The sequence below is a fragment of the Juglans regia genome, chromosome 9, assembly GCF_001411555.2.
Source record: "Juglans regia cultivar Chandler chromosome 9, Walnut 2.0, whole genome shotgun sequence".
In the NCBI taxonomy this organism is placed as follows: domain Eukaryota; kingdom Viridiplantae; phylum Streptophyta; class Magnoliopsida; order Fagales; family Juglandaceae; genus Juglans; species Juglans regia.
This window is the reverse complement of record NC_049909.1, coordinates 23690530-23714017: the sequence shown is the minus strand read 5'-3', so window position 1 is coordinate 23714017 and position 23488 is coordinate 23690530. Positions and strand designations below refer to the sequence as shown.

At 37.3% G+C, this 23488-nt stretch overlaps 5 protein-coding genes across 12 annotated transcripts; 2 read left to right on the top strand and 3 right to left on the bottom strand.

Moving 5' to 3' along the window:
* Positions 1–381: 381 nt before the first annotated feature.
* Positions 382–4746, top strand: LOC108994315 (zinc finger CCCH domain-containing protein 18-like). 4 transcript variants are annotated; one of them, XM_035693699.1, is made up of 9 exons: positions 382–476; positions 635–743; positions 1815–2728; positions 2816–2983; positions 3056–3235; positions 3553–3629; positions 3876–4046; positions 4176–4293; positions 4391–4746. In XM_035693699.1, exons 3-9 carry the CDS (start codon positions 1830–1832, stop codon positions 4458–4460), a joined length of 1683 nt encoding a protein of 560 aa, XP_035549592.1. In that variant the 5' UTR covers positions 382–476; positions 635–743; positions 1815–1829; the 3' UTR covers positions 4461–4746. The 4 variants fall into 4 exon arrangements, with proteins under 4 accessions (XP_035549592.1, XP_018825004.1, XP_018825000.1 ...); XM_018969459.2 differs by having other exon boundaries at positions 4388–4746; XM_018969455.2 differs by lacking the exon at positions 382–476 and having other exon boundaries at positions 571–743; positions 4388–4746.
* A 1360-nt stretch (positions 4747–6106) lies between these two features.
* On the bottom strand, positions 6107–9322 carry LOC108994295 (transcription termination factor MTERF9, chloroplastic). Of its 3 annotated transcripts, none has more exons than XM_018969438.2 (4): positions 8873–9321; positions 8028–8294; positions 7240–7932; positions 6107–6975 (listed from the first exon to the last, which is right to left on the bottom strand). In XM_018969438.2, exons 1-4 carry the CDS (start codon positions 9170–9172, stop codon positions 6658–6660), a joined length of 1578 nt encoding a protein of 525 aa, XP_018824983.1. In that variant the 5' UTR covers positions 9173–9321; the 3' UTR covers positions 6107–6657. The 3 variants fall into 3 exon arrangements, with proteins under 3 accessions (XP_018824983.1, XP_018824993.1, XP_018824989.1); XM_018969444.2 differs by having other exon boundaries at positions 6875–6975; positions 7485–7932; positions 8873–9322; XM_018969448.2 differs by lacking the exon at positions 7240–7932 and having other exon boundaries at positions 8873–9322.
* Positions 9323–9842: 520 nt separating this feature from the next.
* LOC108994286 lies at positions 9843–11051 on the top strand. Of its 2 annotated transcripts, XM_018969427.2 has the most exons (4): positions 9843–10151; positions 10500–10549; positions 10666–10750; positions 10837–11051. In XM_018969427.2, the coding sequence occupies exons 1-4, from the start codon at positions 9908–9910 to the stop codon at positions 10881–10883; spliced, it is 426 nt and encodes a 141-aa protein (XP_018824972.2). In that variant the 5' UTR covers positions 9843–9907; the 3' UTR covers positions 10884–11051. The 2 variants fall into 2 exon arrangements, 1 of the variants encoding a protein (XP_018824972.2); XR_004802386.1 differs by lacking the exon at positions 10500–10549 and having other exon boundaries at positions 9850–10151.
* A 2420-nt stretch (positions 11052–13471) lies between these two features.
* On the bottom strand, positions 13472–14769 carry LOC108994277. Its single transcript, XM_018969418.2, has 2 exons — positions 14429–14769; positions 13472–14196 (listed from the first exon to the last, which is right to left on the bottom strand). The coding sequence occupies exons 1-2, from the start codon at positions 14613–14615 to the stop codon at positions 13598–13600; spliced, it is 786 nt and encodes a 261-aa protein (XP_018824963.1). The 5' UTR covers positions 14616–14769; the 3' UTR covers positions 13472–13597.
* A 1729-nt stretch (positions 14770–16498) lies between these two features.
* Positions 16499–21906, bottom strand: LOC108994223 (probable WRKY transcription factor 20). 2 transcript variants are annotated; one of them, XM_018969358.2, is made up of 6 exons: positions 21499–21906; positions 19789–19953; positions 18725–19277; positions 18469–18631; positions 18227–18385; positions 16499–17354 (listed from the first exon to the last, which is right to left on the bottom strand). In XM_018969358.2, the coding sequence occupies exons 1-6, from the start codon at positions 21724–21726 to the stop codon at positions 16856–16858; spliced, it is 1767 nt and encodes a 588-aa protein (XP_018824903.1). In that variant the 5' UTR covers positions 21727–21906; the 3' UTR covers positions 16499–16855. The 2 variants fall into 2 exon arrangements, with proteins under 2 accessions (XP_018824903.1, XP_035549990.1); XM_035694097.1 differs by lacking the exon at positions 21499–21906 and adding an exon at positions 20182–20234 and having other exon boundaries at positions 16516–17354.
* Between the last annotated feature and the right edge of the window lie 1582 nt (positions 21907–23488).

Here is a 23488-nt window from a genome sequence, read left to right as displayed (position 1 = left end):
AATATTACTCTTTAAAAAATATTATTAAAAAACCAAATAATAGTAAGTTTTGTAGAGTACTAAGTTCTATATCCTCTACAAATGGTCCCCATCCCACCGCATTGAGATGAGAGGTCAGAAAATCTCGAGGATGATCCAACGGTTGTGATCCGAGGAGGACCATTTTGCCGACGTGTGGTTGGAACTTCTAAATTTAGCATATTGGAATTTCAGAATTATTATTATTTTTTTGTTCCATATAAAAGAATTATGATGGGATATGTTCTACTAGAAAGGATAATGATGTCAATCACGTAGTCCATGCAGTTAAGATCACTTTCGGAAATTCAGCGAAAAATATATCCTTTCGCTGTTCTTTTTTACAGGGGAAAAACAAAAAATAAAAAAATGAAGGGAATAGCCTCAATCTGGTGTTTTGAAAAGTTAAAACAAAACTCTCAAATCATAAACACTGGAGACCATGTCAGTAGTATCTGGTAAGTTATCGACGAAAACTGCCCTGAAAAAACAAGCTATTGACAAAAACTAAAATACCTTCTCTTTTAAAAATGTGATTACTTAGTGTATTTTTATTTGAAATTGGGTTTTTAGATAACCACGATGTCTGTTTTTTGTTTTTGTTTTTTTTCCCCAGAGAGAGAGAGAGAGAGAGAGTCAAACATGGCGTTTGAAGAAGATCCTGATCTCTATTGGTTCGTTGAGTTCTGACTGCTGTTTGCACTGTATGAGACTACGTAGATAAGGTGGGTGTGTTTCATCTGTGGTGTGTGTTCCAATTTCTTAGTCAGTCTTTTTGCAGTTGCATTTTCTATTCATCTGCTTGCTTGAATGAGAGTTATATTTATGCAGATTTTTGCTTTATACTTGCTTGATATATGTTGTTGTTGTATATATATGGGCTAAGTCACCTGATCCAGATATCTATCAAGACTGAAATTTTGCTGAAGGTTTGCTGCCAAATGACTGAAAAAGTGTTATTTTTTCCCGCAAAGTCATAACTCCTGGAACTTCAAGTTGATTTTTTTTTTTTTTGGTTTCTATGAAAAGTTGTATCATGGGAGTTGATTGAGTGGTATGGATGATTAATTCGTTTTGCGTAGGGTTTCCTTAGTTGCAACTTGTAAGTGTTTATTCTGTTTCTTCTTCCATATTCTGTTTTGTGACGTTGGTGACATAAGGTGTTGTGTTTGATTTCTATGGAAAGAGAAGTTTTTTCTGAAAATGTGATTTTTATGGTAACATGTTTTCTCCATTTTCCTTTTTCCAGATTTGAGAGAAATTTGTATATCTAGGTCTTATGGTGGTACTGGCAATCATTTACTGCTTTTCTGGGTTTGCATTCTGTCTTCATTTCTTTACTGTGTTCCCTTATATGGTTGAAAGCAATAGACTTTGCCGAGATTTCTTTTCTTTTCTTTTCTTTTTGTGTCAGTGTGTCTTGGTGGAACAGATTTTTCTCTTCTCGAAGATTCTGATAGTAATTGATGTTCTATTTTGATTGATTATATTTATAGGGATGTTATAAATTAGGGTATGCTAGATCTCCATTTTTTCATTGACTGGAAGCGTTAGATTCTATTCTCTTGACTCATCTTTCTTTACTTCCTTTATATTTTATTTTATGTATATTTTCTTTATCACTCCTGATGAACATTTCTTTAGGTGCATATTTTACCATTTATAGTGTATGCTTCTATGATAGGATATAATTCTGCTTTATTCCTTTCCCTCTTTTGTTTTTCCCCCTTTTTTTTTTTAGTTCCTTTTGGGGGGTAGTGATTCTATTTATTCAACGTTTTTGTGTTAATTTGCAGTTGGGTACATAATTGATGGATTTTTCAGACTATACAAAACTTGTGTTCGACAAAATCAAGAAACTAGAACCAGAAAATGCTACAAAGATTATAGGGTATCTTCTTTTACAAGATCGTGGGGATCATGAAATGGTTAGGTTGGCTTTGGGTCCGGAACCCTTGATTCTTGAAGTGATTTTCAAAGCCAAAGCTGAACTACAACGGTTAGCTACCAAGTCCTCACCATCTCAAATGTCACCACCCACCAACCCAGTTTTTAGTCCTCTCTCACATGTTTCTTCAAGGCCGTTTTCATCACCAACAGCTTTTGGCGTTTCATCACCTTACTGGGATCCTCAGCTAGTTATCAAGCACAGTTCTGATTTCATTCCATCACGGAGCTCGGATTCTATTGCTGAACTCCAAAACCAGGCTCAGTTTTTGGGTTCAGAGGATCCACCTGGCAATTCTGGAGTCTCAGGATTTTCAAATGATTACCTTTATCCTGATGCTGCAATGGGAAAGTTAAGTGCAAGAACAAGTAGACGATTTTCAAGCCTACCTGAAGTTCCGATTAAGACGTGTCACTATTTCAACAAGGGGTTTTGTAAGCATGGAAGTAGCTGTAGGTATTTCCATGGACAAGCCATGCCCGAGAGCTTCTCTCAGATGTATGGAAATGATGCCATCAATGAGGACCAATTTTTCTCGCCTAGGTCGCTTGAGAAGTTAGAAATAGAAATAGTTGAGATTCTAAAATCAAGAAGAGGGAATCCTGTTTCAATTGCTTCTTTGCCTATGATATATTATGAGAAATTTGGAAAAGTTCTTCAGGCAGAAGGGTACCTCACTGAGAGCCAGAGACATGGTAAAGCTGGTTATAGTTTGACAAAGCTTCTTGCTCGTTTGAAAAACAGTATTCGATTAATTGACAGGTACACTCCAATTTTAGGTCTTCAATGGAGTTGTTCATCTTGTAACAAGTACTGTTTTTCAGGTATGTTCATTTTTATGATCTGCAGGCCTCATGGGCAGCATGCAGTAATTTTGGCAGAAGATGCTGAAAAATACATAGACAATCGGAATGAGAAAAGTGACCCTGGTCCAATTGTCAGTGGATCACGACAGATATATCTAACATTTCCGGCTGAAAGCACTTTCACAGAAGAGGATGTCTCCAATTACTTCAGGTAATTCCATCTTAAACTCTTCTGGGTAGAAAGTTGCGTTAAGAGGTTTCTAATTGTGGGTTTTGTTTGTAGCACTTTTGGTAGAGTTGAAGATGTGAGGATTCCCTGCCAACAGAAACGGATGTTTGGGTTTGTAACCTTTGATAGTGAAGACACGGTGAAAATTATTTTGGCAAAAGGAAATCCGCATTTTGTTTGTGGATCTCGCGTTCTTGTGAAACCTTACAGGGAAAAGTCAAAGCTTAATGACAGGTAAATTGGTTGTCTGTCCACACTGTCAAGAACCCATCTTTAGATTATATAGAGATTGATATGTTGATAGATTTTTCAAATTTTGAGAGCTGTGAATTGAGCTTAGCAAGCTTGCGTAGATAAGTCTTTTTCAGCTTAGTTATTTCTTACAGTTTTCGACTGTTGACCAGAGTTAATTCAGGGTTGCTTGATATTTCATAATATCGTGTGTTGGTATGCTTTTTGCTCCATTTTTTGTTCATTGACATTATGGATTTTATCATCTGAAGTTTGAATGTTGTGACTCCTCTCTCACTTATTCACTTTCATGCGATCAGGAAATACTCGGACAGAATCGAGCCTCAAATGTACTATTCTCCGCACTATGTTAACATGGATTCTGAGCTTCATGCAAGTGAGTAGAGTCTGTTATAATTTACCCATTCTTTTCTGAAAAGCTGTTACTTGTTTTTCTTAACAGTCTAGATCTATCTACATATAGCTTGCAGTTGTGGCATTTGTTTCCTTATTAATGCTTCTTATTCTATATCATTTTTGCTGAGTTTTGTCCTTGCTTTTTCACTTGGTTGCTCTATTTTATATAAAAAATCAGTGGTGATTATTGAGTTTTTATGCTGTCTGACGAATGATTCTTTTTCAGTGCCAAGAGGATATGAAACCTCTAGGTTGCTGAGAAAGCAGCTTATTGAAGAGCAAGAACAGGCATTTGAACTTCAGAGGATGCGCCTCGCAGGGCTGCACTTGGCACAGAAACCTCCAATTAATCAGCCCTACTTTGGCTACTCAATGGAGGGGTTAAAAGTTTCTGATGGTATGATTTTTCATCCATTTGCTTACCTCACCACCTAGCATTGTGGTTTTCGTACTTCGTTTCTTTTGTTTTGCTTTATACTGAGTAATTTCTTCTTCTTAATTCTAACTCAAATCATACCTGTCACAGATCCTTTAAATTTCCCATCTGCAGAACGATTTGAATATCTACTGGATGTTTTGAGCAGTGGTTCTGCTAGCAATGACAGTAAACACAGGCATACAGACACCCACACTGACCCAGAGAGGTATGAATTAACTTCTGGTAGAGACCCCTACACAGACGAGTTATGCTTTAATTGGTTTTCTGATTGGGGTTTCCTTTTGTTTTCTGTTCTTCAGCAGTCAAGCTCTTAATCTCCCTGAAAGCCCATTTGCATCTCCAATAGCTAGCGGCATTTCAACAGCCATATAGATTCAGCAACACAGAAGATTATAGAGATAAGAGTACTGGTTTAAAGGCAACTTCTTTGGTTTGATACAAGCTTTTTCCCTTTTACCCTTTTTCGAGTTGTTCGGCAATCAATCAAAGTTTTCTGCAAGTATATATGGCCTAACAAAGAAACAAAGGAGGAATTTCCTCCCTATTACTTGGATTGAAGTAGAAAAGAAGAATATGATACATAGAAGTATATGTCAGAAGGCGTTCAACAGTTTCTTAATTTCAATCACAGAAAGAAGGCAAGAGATTTGAGTATTTAGCCGAGGATGTAATTATTATTAGTCTTTAGTGTAAGAAAGGAACCGAAATATTAGCAGTGTTCAAAATATGTTTAGAATCTCTACGGCACTGATCGGCTGATCGCAATAGATTAATTAACTTCAACAAAAAAAGGTTTAGCAGCACAGCTTATTACAGTTTACCTCTAGTGTATTTTTTGTTAGTTTATTGCACTTCTTTGCAGATACAGAAAGAATGACCATCCTCCATCTCCAAATATGTTTTGGTTTTCATATCTGGTGGATTTGGTTATACTTGTGTATCATAGCCTTGCTTTTTTCTTTCAAACTGCTCGCTTGATTTTGCATTTGACAAGCCCTGTAATCAGATCAGAAAAATTTCTGTCCCAATAAATAAGAGCGACATCAAAATAATATACAAGTTTGCCATATATTACCAAAAATTTCAAATACTATATATGTTTAGGCATAGTAATATGACCAACAAAATGATTGATAAGACAAACGGAATTAAAAAGGCAAGGATGGAAATAATATGCAGTGTTCATCATCTTTCACTATTTAAAGGAAAAATTGACACCACCCATTGATGGGATTGGTACCTTGTATGATATCTCCCTGGCTAAGTTGGACTTCTTTGGATGCTTGCTTTTCGGCTACTGACAGCACAAAATACCCGCAAGTTTAGGAAGAATGATGGGTTTTGAGAGAGCAGGTGTGAGAGGCTCGGCAACCAAATTGCATAAACTTCAACTAGAAGACTTTTACCCTCAAACGTGGCAATTATCCCTCTAGAGCTTATTCAATATTCATCATCTTTTAATTGATGTATATAGAAAGCAGGTGGATTTGCAGTCTTCCAACTACCATTTTGACCCTTAATCGTACTAGCATTTTGCAGATTCTTTCTTTTTCCTCTCCCTCTTATGGTCATGAAAAGAATAAGGCAACGAGGGAAAGGACCTGGTTTTGTAGTAAGTTCAGAAGAAAACAAGATATCTATGATTGGGTCAAAAACACCATCACCGTTTCTGCTTTTGTCCCAAAGAGAACCCGCATAGACTATCACGGGCAAGATATCAACAGTATCCAAGAATCCTCGTGCATAATTTATTTAAATCAAAAGTCTCTATTAATAAGGGTAATTTGCATCAAATCTTCAATCATTTGTGGGGCAGTTTATAACGTTCAAGAGATTAGAATAATTATCAAAGACGACAAATTCGAGAGCTTTTTAACTGAGATTTGCTTAACGTCCCCGTGGTTGGTAAAATTTTCCTTGACATACTAAAATGCTTAAAAAAGGGGAAAACAAAAAGCATGCCATGCCATCTGATAGGAAAACACCTGTTGTTACTAGAACGGATTGGCGCAAATGGATGGAGAAGCTCGGATGCATAATGTAGCAATCAACTAATACAACCTTTTACATTGACAAAATCATTCATGGGAACTATCAAATGGGGTCTAACTCCAAAATATATACAGATTAGGAAAAAAGAAAGAAAGGAAGAAGAAACTCCCGCATATATCCACTATCTGGCGCTTGTAAACCGCATCGTTTGACAACATGCCACTTCCATTTTCATTCACTTTCTTGTTCAAGGATCTAAAACTCTTCCACATAACAGCCTTTTTGATGATGCCGTCTCGCCTTTAGATAACCAGAGCTTAGAAAATAACTCTCGCCTTCAAACATCAACTTTGCCACTCGAGCAGCTTCAGCACCAATTACAGTGCTGAGTACCTCTTCGCCAAACCATGGCATAGCATTTACTTACTAGAGGCTTACAAAAGTCAAAGATGCTGAGATTCACTAAAACCTCAGTGAAATTAAACAAAAAAAAGTTTTTTGTTGCCGAAGTTAATGAAGAGACTGCTATTCAAATACTTGTATCGTAAGCCAAGGACACAATAGAGAGGGCAGAGTGTTATCCTTTCTTTTCGTATTTCTTTGCAAACTCCTTGAGTAGTAGTCTCTGCCGAAAAGCCAAATATTTATCTAAACTGGTTCCAGCCCACTGCTGACAAAAGCATTCATCAGTTGGAACCAGTGAACTGAGAGGAAATGGCCCCTTTGGAGCTTTCTTAAGGGCAACCAAGAATCTATGGCGAGGACGAATTCTCTGGTCCAAAGACAAACTTAAGTACATAGGATATTTTGTCAAGGAATGCACCTCGTTACGAAGTTCATTGATCAAGTACATATACTTAGGCTTCAGATTCTGCTCCAATGATAAGGATAATACCTGCAAACATAGAGTCTGATGCTTAGGGGAACATAAATGGAATATATCAGACAACAAGATTGATTAAATTGAACAACATTTGACTCGAAACTTTTGGCAGGATGAAAAAATTTACGAGGAGAAAAATATGAAAGACTAAATATTGAATGATTAAACATCTCTTTACAACACATAAAAATAAGCACTCCAATCTCTGACCCGCCAAAGAAAGGAGTTTTAAGAATTTTAAAAAATTAAAATATGCATACAAGGAAACAAATTGACCTGTGTAAGGCTGGTCAAAACTTTCAAGATGTCAGAATTACACATCCCTATACCCCTCAGGAAATTGATCCTAGGCAGTAATCCATCATCAATACTGTAATGGAGGAGCTGAGGATGTTTAGTCACCATTTTGACTATACTATCTCTTGGTGCTCCCAATTCCTTTGACAGAAAAGTATAACGCGTGTTCCACGATATGCCAATGCGTTGGACCAGGATTTGAGGGCTAAGTTGTATGACTTTACCTAAAGCTTTTTCCTTGATGCCGACCTCCTCAACCAAATATCTAACTGTGGGTTTCAATGAGTTCTCAATACTGTAAGAAAATAGAGATGGTGCAGCTGAAATTATCTGCCCTACTCTGGAACTTGGAATGCCCAAACCCAGCAAGAAAGAAACATGGGACTTCAAATTGTTCTCTACTGTGTACTCCAAAATTTGCGGCTGCCTCAAAAGTATTCTTCTCACATCTCTATGTTTGACACCAATACTCAACAAGTATTCCAACCTTTCTCGTGCGGAACACACATTAATTTGAAGGGAAGGCATGTGCCTTTCATACATTTGTATAAAGTGTGATTCCTTAAGGCCAAATGTGGTCAAGTAATCAAGAAGGGGTAACCATTTTTTATCCAAATCTATTTCTTCACATAGCCGAGGATATTTGTTCTCCATAGATTTCCTTGTCATCAACTGTAATCAAAGAAAACATCTGTAATGCTACTTGGTCCCATCAGTACAGTTCATAGGAAAACTTGATAGCTCATCGTGTTAATATGTGCACTTACCTTCCCTCTGCCATTCATATCTACGGATCTGATTTCCTCTGTTTCATTGAAATCATGATAGGAATCTCCAATGTCACTCCTTTGTATAGTGTTCTCGTCATTTCTCGCATCCAATTGATCTTCATCAATTTTGAGGCTTTGTCCAGGTTTGGATGCTCTGAAGCTCCAGTCTCTCTCTGGTTGTCTCTGTTTACCTTTTCTTGTTTCATGCTGGGACTTCAATCTCTTTCCCTTAAGATCAAGTTCTGCAGTTTTGGCAAAGTCATCCTGCAGACTCATCCCACATTAATATCAAAACGTGTTAGAAAATCTAAGTAGCAAGTTGTATCAACTCATGCATCTGTATGCATGTAACAACTACTGGCACACCATCATGCTCTAATGACATACAAACTGATGCTTATCCATGATTGTGAACATGCCACTAGCTAGAATGGGAAATGAGGCTAAAACGTTTCAATTGGCTCCATGACAATACAGCTCTTGATCCAAAATGAGGTCCAAAACTTAGCTCCAATTGTCGATTTTCTTAGAATTTTAACCAGTCCCATTATCTAGAAATTAACGTATAAAGCAGGTTCGAGTCGGTCCGACAAAGTATGAAACTCTTTCTTTTTCTAAGCACGAATAAGAAAGCAATTCTACTTCCAAAAGCAGTAGGAAAGGAGCTTTAACAAAACAAAACAAATCTTGAAAAAGAAAAAGCCGGTTTTTTTATAATTTCGTTAGCAAAACCAAGAGCACGAAAGGATCTTCCAAAAAGTGCAGAGTCAAATCCTGACTAATAAGACTTCACTTAAAGCAAAGAAAAAATCTCCAAGTAGGCAAAGCGCAAGTAAGCTCACATTGGGCGCCGAAGAATCATCCTTCACCTCGTCGTCTTCATCATCAAAATCCTCGTCGTCAGTATCGAACGGCGAAAGTAGGTGGCCGTAGCGCGATCTCCGGTTGGACTTGAGGATTCTAGGGGTCGAGTGCGTCGACAGCGCCACGAACCTGCACGTTCTGCCCCTCGGCTTAACAATTCCACCCCCGCTTCCTCCAATAAAATTTGAGAGGGACTGTACGGTCAAGTGCGAAACTGAGACGTTCAAAGGAGTGCAGAGAATGGTATTGAAGGGATAGAGAGAGAAAAAAGCCGCCATTTTTTAGAGAGAGAGAGAGAGAGAGAATACACCCAAAAACCCTAACCAGAAAAATATCTTCTTCTTCTTCTTCATATATCTTTTTGCCGGTAGTGTGGACTCTAACTCAGCTTGTGGAAATCTGAATCTATTGGACTAATTAGTTACTTTGGGGGCGTTGTGGACGTTAACTACTTTAACTGTTTTATTTCTTTGAAGATGAAAGACGGGCAGTCGTTTTTAGCTTCATTTCGGCTAGTTTTTTTTTTCTTCTTCTTCTCGTAAGAATAGACGGTGACCAGCGTAGCAACCCTTCTAGCGTAATTATAAGAGTCTCTTTCTATTACGAAATGTCCGATTTAAACTATAATTACTACATTACAGATGAGTCCGTCACCATAATACTCTCAAAATATCCGATCGGTTCAAAATCAAAACTTATCTTATAGCCTAATGGTAAGAGTTTACCATCACAATTGATTTCAACTCATGAAATACCAACTCTACAAACTACTACATTTATGGTTTCGGCCAGTTGCTCTGCTTTGCTTGATTGTGTACCAAACGGCTAGTTGCTTGATAGATTTACAATTTTACACGTAACCATAATTAGTTGAACGTTAGGTCGTTTATGTGTTGACGGAGAAACCGACGTGGCCAAATATAAACGTCCAGATTCCGGACCACGAGGATTGATCACTGAGAAGCCAGCAAGGCCAACACTCTCCGAGTCTGAGACCGTCTTTAGGCTTTCCCATGGAAGCTTTGGTCCCTTCAGTTTCTTCATCGCTGCTTCTTCCCACACTTCCAAACTCGAACTACACTCTCCTTAAAATCGTATCCACAAAATCCCATCTTCTTACTTCCCGAAAGAGATGCACCCATTTGAAAGGAAATAGGAGAATATCAACGACCAGGATTCCGGCAATAAACGATGTTTCGGCGGTGACGAGTCCAGCTGGGGTGGAGCTCACCTGGCAAATAGTTGTCGGTGCATTAGGTATGAAAATATCCTGTGTTTTAGGTTTAGTCTTTAGACATTGTGGTTTCTATTTTATATAACATATACTGTGTTTTACCATCCACAGTGTTTTCAGCCGTTTGGGTCTGTTATTAACTAATAGGAATTAGCATCTTTCGGATGTTTTACGATTCTCTTGTTCTTAATTCCTAATCATTATTTTTATCGAAGAGTCCAAAGCAGATTAGTTCAGTATTTAATATCTCTCCGTGTTCTTTTAAACTGATATTGTTAGTCAGAAAATTGAACTATTTGATTGAAATATTGACTCCGTCATGTAGTTACCCTTTAAAATCTAGTGCTAAAAAGAAAATCTTGTTTGTGCAACTGGAGTTACACCCTTTGTGGTGGCAGGGATAGAGTTCAGCAAAAGAATTGTAAGCACATATATGTTGATAAAAGAACATTGCTTCCTATTTTCATCCCTCTGTGAAGTGTATTACATAGTATCTTACTATTAATGGTTTGTTTAATTTATTATGTTGCGTGGCAGATGGCACAGAGAAAATGTGAGGTATGTGGAGGGTCAGGGCTTGTTCTCAGAGACAATAAGTACTATTTTCGATGTCCCGGATGTGGTATGTTTGATTCTATATTCAGTGTTATGTCTACTTTTGTTAAATTAGGCAAGCATCTGTGTAATTAAACTCATCTTCTCTGGCAGGTGGATTTCTCCCATGGCAGTCGTGGAAACGATTCTTTTCTGGTTAGAGTTGGCCTATTTTTATGTCAATAATATACATTCCTTCAATGGTACAGTATGAATCCAGGAGAGATCGCTTATACAAGATTATCAACGGTGCACCCAATTATATGTAATGTCAATTACTTACTAAGTTTATTGTTTTTACAGTAACATGGATGTATAGTTTCTACGTACATATCTGCCTGTCTTTGGCGCAATTTCAATTGTAAACAAGAATGCATGACCGTAATGCAGAAGCTAGTAGGGTTTTGCATACAGAAAACACCTTGAGTCAAGATGCAAAAAGAAAATGGATATTGTGGAATCTCACTGAGTAAGAAGTTTGAGTGCCGTTTTCCCCTTTAATTCCTTATCATGAAAGTAAATTCTGAAATTGGCACAAAATATAAGAGGAAACGAATAGATTGGCATCAAATTAATGTGTTAATGGCATGATGGTTATAGAAAGAGGATGAGAGGGATGCATTGTCCATCTAGACATTCTTCTGCCACATGCATTAAGACCTAGTGAGAATCTCTAAGTTTTTAGGAGTTTGATTGTACAATTGCCTTGGTTGATACAGTATTAAATGAGAAAGCGAGTTATTTGACTGCTGCAGACTCCTGCTTATGTACCAATACCGTATACAATTGCATATGTTTGCCCTGTACTCCTCTGTTACTTGGGAAAACCAGCTTTCAGTTGTCCTGTGACTCTGTGGTCCAATCTGATTACACGTGGGCATTTAACCTTATCCAGAGCAATCATCATTGTTAAGGAGAAAGCTTGTCCTGTTCTCCTCTTTTACTGTTTCTTTGTGACCTACTCGTAGATAGACTTGGAGATTTTATTTTGGACCCTTGGAATCGATTATTGGAATCTTATGGGGCTATAACACACACTATGATGTCCTAAGAGCATTGGTATTTGATTGACTATTTTATTCTTTAAATTTTGAAGAATATGTAACTTTTTCACTTTTAACTAACCATTCAAAACTTAAAATCTACATTAGATTAGTCATATTATTCTCTATAATAATAAAATATTATTATTTTTTATTTTTTTATTTTTATATATAAAAAATCTACCAGAAATCAGAAGCTTTGATAGTCATCGATTATTCTTTACTACTAGTTTCTAGCCAATATGGACTATGGCAAATCTAATTCCAAAATCAGAAGCTCCAATAATTCAAAGTGCATTACAGACCAAACATTGACATGCAAGCAACTCTATATGTCAGAGACATCCAAACAGGAACCACGAAGAAACTACCCAAACAGAGGCAATCTGAGGTAAAATCCCAGAAATCAAACCCAAACAGAAAGCAATCTGAGAACATCAACAGAGGCAATCGTTTGAAGAAACTACCCGAGACCTTCGACTTCAAACCCAAACAGAAAGCAATCTGAGAACATCAACAGAGGCAATCGTTTGAAGAAACTACCCGAGACCTTCGACTTCAAACCCAAACATCAACAAATTCAAACCCAAACTTCAACAAAATCAAACCAACATCCGGAAAAATCAGGGCTAGAATCAAAGTTAGGGTTTCGAATCAAACCCAAACATCAACAAAATCAAACCAACTTTCGGAAAAAATCAAGGCTAGAATCAAAGTTAGGGTTTCGAATGATTACCGTGTGCTTGGGAGTGCCGTGCTGCCGCTATGCTGTGCTGGAGAGCTCTGTCGCAGGAGAGAACGGTTGCGGGGGGAATGGTTGCGGGAGAAGAGAAATGGGGAAGAGGAGAAATGGGGAAGAAGAGAAACAGGGGAAGAAGAGAAAAAAAAATGAGAAGAAGAGGAAGAAGGAAGAGACGCGGGAGAGGGAAGAAGAGGAGAAGAGAAAAAAAAAAAAAAAAGATGAAGAGAACAGAGAGGAAGAGACACGAGAGAGGGACGAAGAGAAGGAAGAAGGGAAGACGAAACGCGGGAAAGGAAGAGGAAGAAGAAAGAGAAAGGGAGACGTGGGAGAGAGCGACGAGATATAATAAACAATTAATTTGGAGATGAAATAGTGCTTTTCATCTTTGAAGAAAAAGATAAAATTACTGTAGTTAATATTTAGGATGAAAAGCGTTTGGCTAATTCAATGTGAGTCAACTATTGATAAAATTATTTAAATTTAGAAATGAAAAGTGATTTGAAGAAGCCAATGCCAATGCTCTAAAGATTACTGTGGTTATTTACATTGTCTTTCCAAGCAAATAGAGTCCGCATGTACGTAGGGTTGGGGGGCGGGTTGGCCGGCCCCCACCTTCCCTGCACCCCAGCCCAACCTTAGTACCCTCAGCCCAACTTAAAATACTTATAAGATATATATATATATATATATATATATAAATAATTAATAAAACGACATCATTTTGGAGTTGGGTTTAACCTAAATCTAACCCCCACTGTCCTTGGTAGTCTTTATTTCTTTCCCCTCTCGTTCTATCCTTCCCCTCGGTTAAACCGAGGTAGAAACCTTTCAAGTGATAAGTTGTTGCTTGAAGTCTAATCCCATTACATGTTACTTTTTGTATCTGTTAGGAATAAATAACCTTTTCTCACACAAATCTTGTTCCTCATCTCAGGTTACTAACCTAAAATTCACTTAGAACATCAGTAATGGAATGCAAAACAACGTGTCTGGTTTCTAGCTATTACATTAATGGCATTAGTTAAATTATAAGCAAATCTGAGCTGGATTATTATTGCTCAATGCAAAAAGATATACATGAACATCCGGATCAGTCAAAAACTATAACGAAACAGGGAAGTATAGCATTTGGATTTGGCACTATCAAGCACTCCAAGTTAGAAAGCAGCCCACTTCCCACTGAATCAAAACCTTCATATTCCCCATCCCACATATTACCTATGCTCCCAGCAATTGCCCTGCAAACGATGACAGCCCTCTTTATATTGTTCACTCTTGTAGTGGCAATCATGTTCTCACTCGAGTCGTCACTACCAGTACTCAAACGGACACCATATCTTCTGGTGCGATCTGTGTCAAAATTAGATTCAATAATCCTGCAGACTTCACAAATGGGATCTTTACACAATTCAGATACTCGCTTTGACTTGCCACTGCAGCAAACCATAGTAGAGCCATAGAATCGTAACAGCTCGTTCCCGTCCACCGTGCTTCTTGGATTCCTTTTATATCTCTCGTAGGCTTTCTTCTTCACCTTCTCTCTATATTCTTCAAACCTGTCAAGAATTTCTACGGAATTCTTCACCTTGAGGACAGTTTTTATCTTTCTTGATGGCTTAGAGGGGTTCATGGACGCTCTTTGAAAGATGAGCTCAACGATGTTTCTTGATGGGTCTCCAGTGTTCAACCCTTTTTGAAAATGGCAACGGAAGGTTTAACAAAATAGAGAATTCATGCCAAGTGACAAAGATTCACAAAGTTTTTCAGCATTTTTTCTAGCATTGTTCAGAATCATAGAAACAGGAGTAAGAATCGTACTCCACTGTAATCTAAATGTTTTGTTGATACTATCATGGGACAGAGATACATTGTTAGAGTTGAAATTAAGCCTCAAAAGCAGAATGGAGAAGAAAACACTTACCATAAAGCAATGTTCGCGTCTGGCCGAAAATAGCCTTGCGAATCGGAGTTGCCGTGCAATGGGCAGGCTCACGTTCCAGTATATCCTTTTCACTTCTGTTTCCACATGTTCCGGCCCGGCTAACCACATTCGTCAGCTTTACTCTACAGTTAGCTGTCTCCTTAAGGGAGACCCAGATAGCATGCATCTCTCTCTCTCTCTCTCTCTTTCTCTCATACTACACTGATTTATATATATATTGTTTAAAACAATATTTGTGCCATGAAGCTAAAAAAGATAACTTTTTCTGTATATGCATCGGTTGAAACTTTTGGGGTGTTGATTTGGGAAGATAGCATCGGTGGAGATTCGATGCGCAACGTGGTTGCATAGTCTCTCAAAGCAAGCAAAGACAAAATACTGAATAAAGGGTTATTGGATTCTATCAACAAAAAATAACTTTTTCTGTATATGCATCGTTTGAAACTTCTGGTGTGTTGATTTGGGAAGATGATAGCATTGGTGGAGATTGCTCAACGTGGTTGCACAGTCTCTCAAAGCAAGCAAAGACAAAATACTAAGACAAAATACTGAATAAAGGGTTATTGGATTCTACCAACAGTGCATTTAAGGACCAAATTGCAAATGTCAGTCACCCTTCCAAAAAGCGCCAAAATAGTACAGTGAATTTTCAGCATCTCTGTATTTGCTATACAAATGGAACTTCGCTCGCAGTTTCTTTCGTGGTTTCCAAAAGGAAAGTGAGAAAGATCATTCCCTTTTACAATTTTTTTTTTTTAATTCAGTTTTAAATTAAGGATAGTTTTATAAAATAATAGTACTTCTATAATATTTACAATTTATTTCTACTTGCAAGTAGGTGTGGAGGATATCTTCCGCACAGCTGATATGGAGAAGCTAGTTTGCTAGTTCAATATGAATGTGCCTTCCATACCAAGTTCCAAATAAATTTTTTGTTCAAAAATGGGATTTCCTAGATGTTTCTAACCTTCTCTTATTTTGGGATAGTATTTCTGTCAACTGTCAACTGTCACAAGGATTGAATTCTCTCTTTTGGGTGACACCAGGAATGCAATGAGAAGTTGTATTCCTTTGAAAAAGAGCCTCCTGGATTTGTTTGCCCAGTTGCTTCACCTGCATGAACTAGAATTAGAACATGCTGTGTTTGGCTGCTGAGACCATCTCATACTACTTTACTATTATTCACATACAATTCAATATTATTCACTACTATTCATTAACTATTTTCTACTGATGATATGAAATACTCTTACCATATTCAATTCTCTACAAAAATGGCAATTATGGTTTGTTTGTCCTCCCCCAACAAACGGAACCATTAAAGGGTAATTGATATTTGTCATTTTGTTAGTTTCTAGTAATGGTAACCTTAAGTCCTGTTTGGAACTTAGACTGTCTCAGTTCAATCTAATTTTAAGTTGAGTATGACATCTAAATATCAAATTCTAAAATTATTAAATTTATCTTAACTCAAAACTTCTCTACACATGAGACCCATGCACAATCTTTTTAAACTCAACATCTCTTTACACATGGGACCCACAACATTTTTAACTCTCATAAATATATTTAAACTCATATTAACATCCAAATATATCTAAGCTCATCTTAGGTAAGTCACACAAAATTTACTCAACTATCTCAACTGATTACTATTCATAAAGAGACTAACTCATCACATCCAAACGAAATCTTAGCCTACCTACTGTTTGGGGATAGCCCTTTGGCCCCTTTCCCAAACCAATCAAGGACTCGAATCCAAAACCAGACATGTCTCTTGGTGAACATACAAAATCTAGCGACAAGCATCAATGGCAATTTTTTACCATGGATCATCGCTTCATAATCATACAAGCAGAGTACATAAGAATAGATATATATATATATATATATATATATATATATGCGTGTGTGTGGATGAATGTATGTATACGTTGTGGCATTCAGAATTTTGCACGTTTCCCTCGACTGTTGCCAGGTGCAATACCGTATGGACTCCAAAGCTACTTCATCGGTTACACCCGTTACTTCCATCGAATTACAAGTCCATTAGAAAGCGAAAATGAAACCATACTTCCTTCCAATATCGTACAAGTTCTTAAGTTACAATAAAGTCTTCCTGTCAGAAAATCATACACCAGTCTTAATTTCATATTTATACAGAGTTTCACCCAGAAGTCAACATTATACAAACAGTATTGGACTTAAAAGAAATTTGCTGGGGGCAGTCAATGTCAAGAACAGCTCTCAGATATTAAGGTAAAATTAAGACGAATCCTGTTTCATCTAGAGACTCGTCTTCTTGTCCTCAACTGCTGAAGAAAGAAAGGAAAATACATATAAGTAAAAAATAAAAAATAAATCACACCGTATTTTATTTTTGTTATCATTGCATTGTAAAGAATCTCAAGGACCCGTCAGTATCTTTCCCATGTTCTGTGGAAATGGGTAAGAGGAATGGTTTAAAGGTGGAATTTCAATCTTTCGGCCTTCACTTGGATTTTCTCTTGATCCATATCGACTTAAGCCGGTACTTAGAACACCAAAATATGCTGAAACTGGGGTTGCTTGAAACACCTTAAAATTTGAATTGCTAGCGTGAGATTGGACTCCCAGAATTTCAGAATGATGTGCCTGCCTGGGCTCGTTGGACCTATTTTCAACAGCTGAGCTGATCCCAACCCCAAGATCAAGGCTAATGGTATCACTTTCTTCTGATCTAATAATCCTTGACGGTCCACTCACAGTTGTGTGTCCTGCTGTGTCATGGCTACTTGTCCTTGCAGTAGGCACATCGTGATTATGTTTTCCCTCATATGTGGTTATAACTGCTTTGGGATCATGAGATGCCCTCTCCACATGTTTTCTAACAGGGCATCCAGCATTTGTACATTTGTAGTAGCTCCTGCATAAAATGTGACCACGTCGAGCAACGTACATGACTTACATCAGAAAAAGATATTGCAATATAAAAATAGGTCCTAGCCAGAAGATTTGTATATACATAAAGAGAAAGTACATGTTGGAGTCATATTTGAGCTTCCCATCTATATCCAGGAAACAATATGTAAATACCACTTTGATACTTGCACGCATGAGATATAGTCAAAGACCTTTGGCTTTAACTCTCACCAGGAAAAAGCTAAGGTGCCCAGCAGTCTTAATACCAAAAATTGAGTTTGAGATTCTAGGAGTTGATGTGAATTACTGTCAAATTGATAGTCAGATGTAATGCACAAAATTCAACAAGCAGTTTTTTGCACTGCAGGAAACATTGATATAACGAAGGGAAAAAAATTGCCCCAGCACAGGAACTCATTGTCATTAATGGGGTCCTTCAAAGTGCAAACACCCAGAAACCCATTTAATGCAGACTGCTATATGAAACTCAAACTAGGTCGGGCATAAAAGAAGAATCTCAAAGATTTCCACAAGCATTGACCAGCTTACTGAAGCACTGACTTATGCTGGGCCTATGTTTGTCCATAACTAAATGCAATTTTCTACCAAAGAATTTATTAAAACATATTGGTTTAAAAATATAAGACGATAAGTAGAAAAACCCATCTTTGCACAATTTTTACTTGGTAGTGGTATATAGACTATGAGGATTGGGAAGCAATGGATACTGTAGCAGGACATAGGAGAAAAAAGTTCAATGGACTTGTAATATATTCACAAAATTATTCTGAGAGGAGTAGAGGACATGTGGAAACAGATCATGCAAATAAAAGACTATCTGTAGATGCATGCTTGTCATCAACTTGTAAAACATACCTTGGATTAGGATTACCTCTGACCACTTTCTGCCCATATTTGCGCCAGCGATACCCATCATCCAGTATATCTACCTCACTAAGAGTTTGGACAACTACACGTGGTTCCCGGATAGGTTTAACCACTGGAGTGACATCAAGCCCACCAATGTCCATTTTCCTGCTTAATAATTCAGTTCCTTGTTTAGCACATATGCACAACTTTTGAAAAACTTAAGAGCCTCAAATTGCGAAACATTATACCTCCGTTTGGAGAATAAATCATCATCCTCAACATCATCATTGTTCCTATTTGGAGTTGAACCTGCACCATCTAGACTATCATCATTTGCCATGACAGGAGATAGGTCAGGAGTACCATTTGGCTCAACTGCATGGGATGTTTGTCCATAGATGCCAGACTTCTCTGCAATGCAAGAATCAGAGCACAAAGAAAAAGCACATTAATTAGTCCATAAAAGCACCCTCAACAGAAATCACCATGAAGTTTCTTCCTTACCATCTCGACCAGTTAAAGATGGAGCCTTATCAGATCTTTCTTCTTGGACAGTCATCATGGTACCAGAAGTATACCGACGGCTTGGTTGGGGTTTAGGATGATCATGTGTACCCTTGTAGATAATCTCAGTAATCTGTCCATCATGAGAGCGCTCAAACAGCTTTTTCACTTCACAGTTAGGATGTGTACATTTGTAATAGCTACGTGGAAATTCACATCCTTTAACAAGTTTCTGTCCATATTTTCGCCAGTTATATCCATCATCCGATGGCCTCTCAGCAACAGCAGAAATTCCACCTCCTTTAGACTCAGATTGTGAAGCTTGAAACCCAGTATTTGGGGTTCCTCTATGGTTTAGCTCACCTGAATCAACTTCAGCCGGTGCACTAGCCCCTGAAGTTACCATGTGAATTGGTGCTGAAAGACTCAACTCGTTTGAGGAAACTGCCATCTCATTTTTCACTGATGCTGATGATGCAAAGGCGTGAGGATGGCACTGACCTTGGACTTGGATAGATTGTTCATTTCTATGGTGGTTCAGATCTGCAGGAACCTTGTAGTAAATATATAATATCAGGCAACCGGTACCTCACAGTTAGCAGAGGATTCTTTTTTTGCTTTTATGAATATATAATTAGTAAGGCCATATTTTACTGCTCAATTCTTATGAGAGAGAGGGAGAGTTACAAAGGAGACTCATCTATCATATCTTTTGCAAAAATCTTCAAATGACAACATATAAGTCAAATTAATTGAAAAGCACCAGCAATTAAACTAGAAGTTGACATACAGAAATCAATTATAAGTAACAGTTAAGTGTTAATATCTGTAAGGTTTAATACGATAAGACATCTACTGAATTGTTCAACTTGAGCCTTGAGGAGCCGATAATACAATTTTTTTTATAAGTAATGGAGCCAGTAACACAATTTAAAACAGGTTATAAACTTAGGCAAACTATGATTAACAATATATCTGGATCTAAGGGCCCATCTGATCATATATCTACACAGATCATGTCTCATTTTTAAATTTTCATCAACAGAATACTCATTGAACAATACCATATTTGATGTGGCATGAGGTTTAAATTCGAAGAAGCTGGGATTTCTTTCATTGAAGGAATCGGTGTTGGAGCAAACTGTAGTTCCCGGATGTGCAGCAGAACTAGCAGGGCCATGGATCACTTGAGGCTTCATAAAGGAACCGGTGGTCGGAGAGGGCTCTGCCTGCAAGATAAGTGGAAAAATATCGGAGAAAAATCTTATCAACAAACAGAAGAACAATATCAAAGTCTTGGTAAAAGGAGGAAACCTAAAATAGAAAAAGGGAAATGCATGCATGTTTTGCACCATCCATGAAATCCTATGACCTAAATCCAGCACTACTTGACAAAACTATTCCATGGCAGTTCCTAACAAGGACTATCTGACAAAGTTTTCAGATATCATTCTTACTAGAATTAATAGAAGGAGTTCAAGCTCATCTGATCAATGAAGTATGTAAATGAATTCTAGCAACTTTATACCATGACAACTCCATTTAAACAACCACAAAAGGATAAAGAAGAATTTTAATATGAATTCATTAAAGGAAAGCATAAGCAAAAGTACGTACAAGTTCTTTTTACTGATGAGTTTAAAATTCATTTATCGCTCGTACGATACCCATTTGATAATTAAAGAAATATGGTATGCATCTATATGCTCAACTCAACAGAACCATGCCTACACAAATTTTAAACCAAATATAGCAAATACACCCAATAATAAGACTCCATCAGTCTCAGCATAATCTCATATTTTCTCATCACCTTGACCCACATTCTCTCAAACCTCTCTGCAGCTACCGCCCGCCATTGCGGCACATTTATCAAATAGTAATCCTCACTACTTAATGCTGACGCATTTATTCGATGTTCTACAATATGCAAATGGAAAAGGTTCGGTATCCTACACCGTTAAAAACAAAGACAAACAAAAAGGGCAAAGCACCCAACAAAAAGAGAAGATTCATTATGTGAAAAAACAACACTGACATTAAAGAAAAATAAAAAAAAAAATAAAAAAAAAAAAGGCCATTCAGACTTTGTGAACGAAAGCCCGTATTTGATATTCCCCCAAAGCAAATTCCATTAGAACAATCAATTCCCTCAAAGCAAATGCTATATAGCATGGCATAAAGGAGCCAATGCATAAAAATACAATAATATATGAGCAAGCATCGGAATCAAACGGTCCCAGCTCGAGCACCCAAATAATAAAATTTAGTAAACCATATGGAAAATCAAAAACTAAATTGTGATATGAGATTGAAACAGGACAAAAAATTATCGAATTTTTACTGAAAAACAAAGAAAGCATATTTTTTGGGCTCAATTCGAGATATCTATAAATATCTATATCACATCATTCAAGTCCTAGGAAATTCGCCACTATACTTTTTAACACCACGCTGCAAAACACTACAAAATTTGGGAGCCGCAACGACACGAATTTCTGAGAGATAAAGTCCGTTTGGTTGATTAGGAATCGAAGGAATAGAAGCACGAACGAAAAGAAAGTAAAAAATAGGTTTTGAGTTCGAAAAGTTGAGCTAAGGAACACGGTCTACGATTCAGAAAGCTCGTTTCTTTTTCATCTTCCATCACTTTCTGACCTTTTTTTATTTTCTCGGTAGCCAAACAGAAAGTAGAAACCTGATCCAAAGCCGCACCACATTTCGAGGAAAGAATTAAGAACTCAAAAAGAAAAAGACACCGAACCGAAGCTAACCTTCATGTTGGAGAGAAGCACAGGGGACTCGAGGAATGACGTCGGGCTAAGCCCGGGTGGGATCGTGATGCACGCGGACCTCGAGATCGGGAGCTTGGCCGGCGACATGAGCTTGTATTTGGCGGAGTTCGAACCAGGGTGACCCGAATCGTCGGCGTTTCCGGGTGCCAAGTCACCGGAGCTACTCAGCCGAAACTGGGAGAGAGAGGAGGTTTGAGTCTGCGACATTTCGAGCGATTGGGATGGGAGAGTGGGAAGAGAGCGGAGAAGTGTGGCTTTAATGGTATGGAAGGGGAGAAGGGATGGGCAGAATGGTAATTTAGAGGCGATTGTGTGTGTGTGTGTGAAGTTTGTCAGAGAGGAAAGTGAGAGAGTGAGACGCGGTTGACTTGTTACAATGGATCTCTCTCTGTGTCTGTGTCTATGTCTGTTTCTGTGTGTCATTGGCTTTTGTCATTTTAAACGTATTTGGGGGTTACAAAGACCTTAGCCCAAAGCCATTTACTAAAAACATTTTCTCCCATCCATTTTACATTTATTTACCATTTTATCGGGAAAAAAAAAATATTTATTATTCTAGATATAATTATTAAATATATAAGTTTCGTAATCCCTCTTTGAAAAAAATTAAATTTTAGTATTAAAAAATTAAATTTTTTCATGTAAATCTTATATTTATTTTTTTTTTCATGTAAATATCATTTTTTTTATTACTTACAGAAGTTAAAATACTAAATATATAATTAATATAATTTTGTTTTAATATTATACCATTTACACACCAAATTATTAAAATTTGAGATTTTTTTTATTTTATTTGTCACAGTAAAGTAAATCCAATCACCTGTATCCCAAACTCAAACTGACCCTCCAATTGAGGGAAGGCAAAGGGCAAATAAGGGGTAAAAAAAAGGTCAAATTAATTTAATTTTATTAACCCTAGATGAGAAAGATTGTAAGCTGATTCAACCAAAACCAGGGTGTGCTGTGCATGAATGGAAAGTGTGTCAAGTGAAGATGGAGTGGCTGATATATATGCAGCAGTCATTGTTGAGATCAGGTGTGGCTACAAGCTTGAAACATCCACGTCCAATGTACTTTGAAGAAGAATATTAGATATTTCTTTTTGGTACATCCATCCAAAACCATCAACTTGAGTTTAAAACAGTGATACATCCTAATCCCCGACATGCTAACTTTCCAAGATAATTTGAATCGAAATTGTAACCTAGATGAGGTGAATTTTCCATCTGCAGAATGCTACTTTGGAACCATGGCACCAAATCCATGCAGCTACTAGGTAGGATTCTTTTCTTTTCTCTTTTCTTTTTTTCTTTTTTCCTTTTTTCTTCCCTTTTTTTTTCTGGTTCATCAGTAAACTAGCAGCCATAAAACTCAGTTTAGAGCCAATCACTCAACATTTGCTTTAATCTATCCTTGTTAGGTCCAAGCAAGAAAGCAAACAGCTTGAGAGTTGTGACTCCTTTTCAGAAGTTGTGACTTTCTGTTTAACAAGACAACACAACCAAAAGTTTTTGAGCATGAAATGAATTTCAAAGATTCATGGTAAAACCAGAGAGGCAGAGAGGCCCTATCTCCTGAGTCCTGCCTTAATAATTGTGATAATTTATTTTATGCTGCTTTATGGACCAAATAATTCCCTCACCTCACCATCCATCTTACCTCCATTCAATTCAATTATGTGCTTTTAACTATTTTGGACAAGAATCTGAAGTGTTATTATTCAAAGGCCAAAAAACAAGAAATATGGGTGCGTAAAAGGTCTGTAGTCTGATTGACATAAACCCTCAACCTAAAAAATAAAGATGTTGGATTTGAAACTCCCTCTCCAAATGTATAAAAAAAAAAATAGTGCAATAAAAGTTAAAAGACAAAATAAATATACTGATGCATATCCAGGACCATTTGACATATACATAAATGTGGTATTTTTTTTGGTGAAAATTCATGTACATCTCATCAACAGCTG

Coding starts and splice junctions, on each gene's coding strand:
- LOC108994315 (XM_018969459.2), top strand. CDS start 1,830: ATGGATTTTTCAGACTATACAAAACTTGTGTTCGACAAAATCAAGAAA. Junction 4,047..4,175: donor GGGGTTAAAAGTTTCTGATG/GTATGATTTTTC, acceptor TACCTGTCACAG/ATCCTTTAAATTTCCCATCT. Junction 4,294..4,387: donor ACCCACACTGACCCAGAGAG/GTATGAATTAAC, acceptor TCTGTTCTTCAG/CAGTCAAGCTCTTAATCTCC.
- LOC108994295 (XM_018969438.2), bottom strand. CDS start 9,172: ATGGCGGCTTTTTTCTCTCTCTATCCCTTCAATACCATTCTCTGCACT. Junction 7,933..8,027: donor ATATGAATGGCAGAGGGAAG/GTAAGTGCACAT, acceptor CTTTGATTACAG/TTGATGACAAGGAAATCTAT. Junction 6,976..7,239: donor TTTTGACCAGCCTTACACAG/GTCAATTTGTTT, acceptor CTATGTTTGCAG/GTATTATCCTTATCATTGGA.
- LOC108994286 (XM_018969427.2), top strand. CDS start 9,908: ATGGAAGCTTTGGTCCCTTCAGTTTCTTCATCGCTGCTTCTTCCCACA. Junction 10,550..10,665: donor TAGAGTTCAGCAAAAGAATT/GTAAGCACATAT, acceptor GTTGCGTGGCAG/ATGGCACAGAGAAAATGTGA. Junction 10,751..10,836: donor TTTTCGATGTCCCGGATGTG/GTATGTTTGATT, acceptor CTTCTCTGGCAG/GTGGATTTCTCCCATGGCAG.
- LOC108994277 (XM_018969418.2), bottom strand. CDS start 14,615: ATGCATGCTATCTGGGTCTCCCTTAAGGAGACAGCTAACTGTAGAGTA. Junction 14,197..14,428: donor GACGCGAACATTGCTTTATG/GTAAGTGTTTTC, acceptor ATTTTCAAAAAG/GGTTGAACACTGGAGACCCA.
- LOC108994223 (XM_018969358.2), bottom strand. CDS start 21,726: ATGTCGCAGACTCAAACCTCCTCTCTCTCCCAGTTTCGGCTGAGTAGC. Junction 19,278..19,788: donor CTCATGCCACATCAAATATG/GTATTGTTCAAT, acceptor ATTTACTACAAG/GTTCCTGCAGATCTGAACCA. Junction 17,355..18,226: donor AGAGGTAATCCTAATCCAAG/GTATGTTTTACA, acceptor CATTTTATGCAG/GAGCTACTACAAATGTACAA.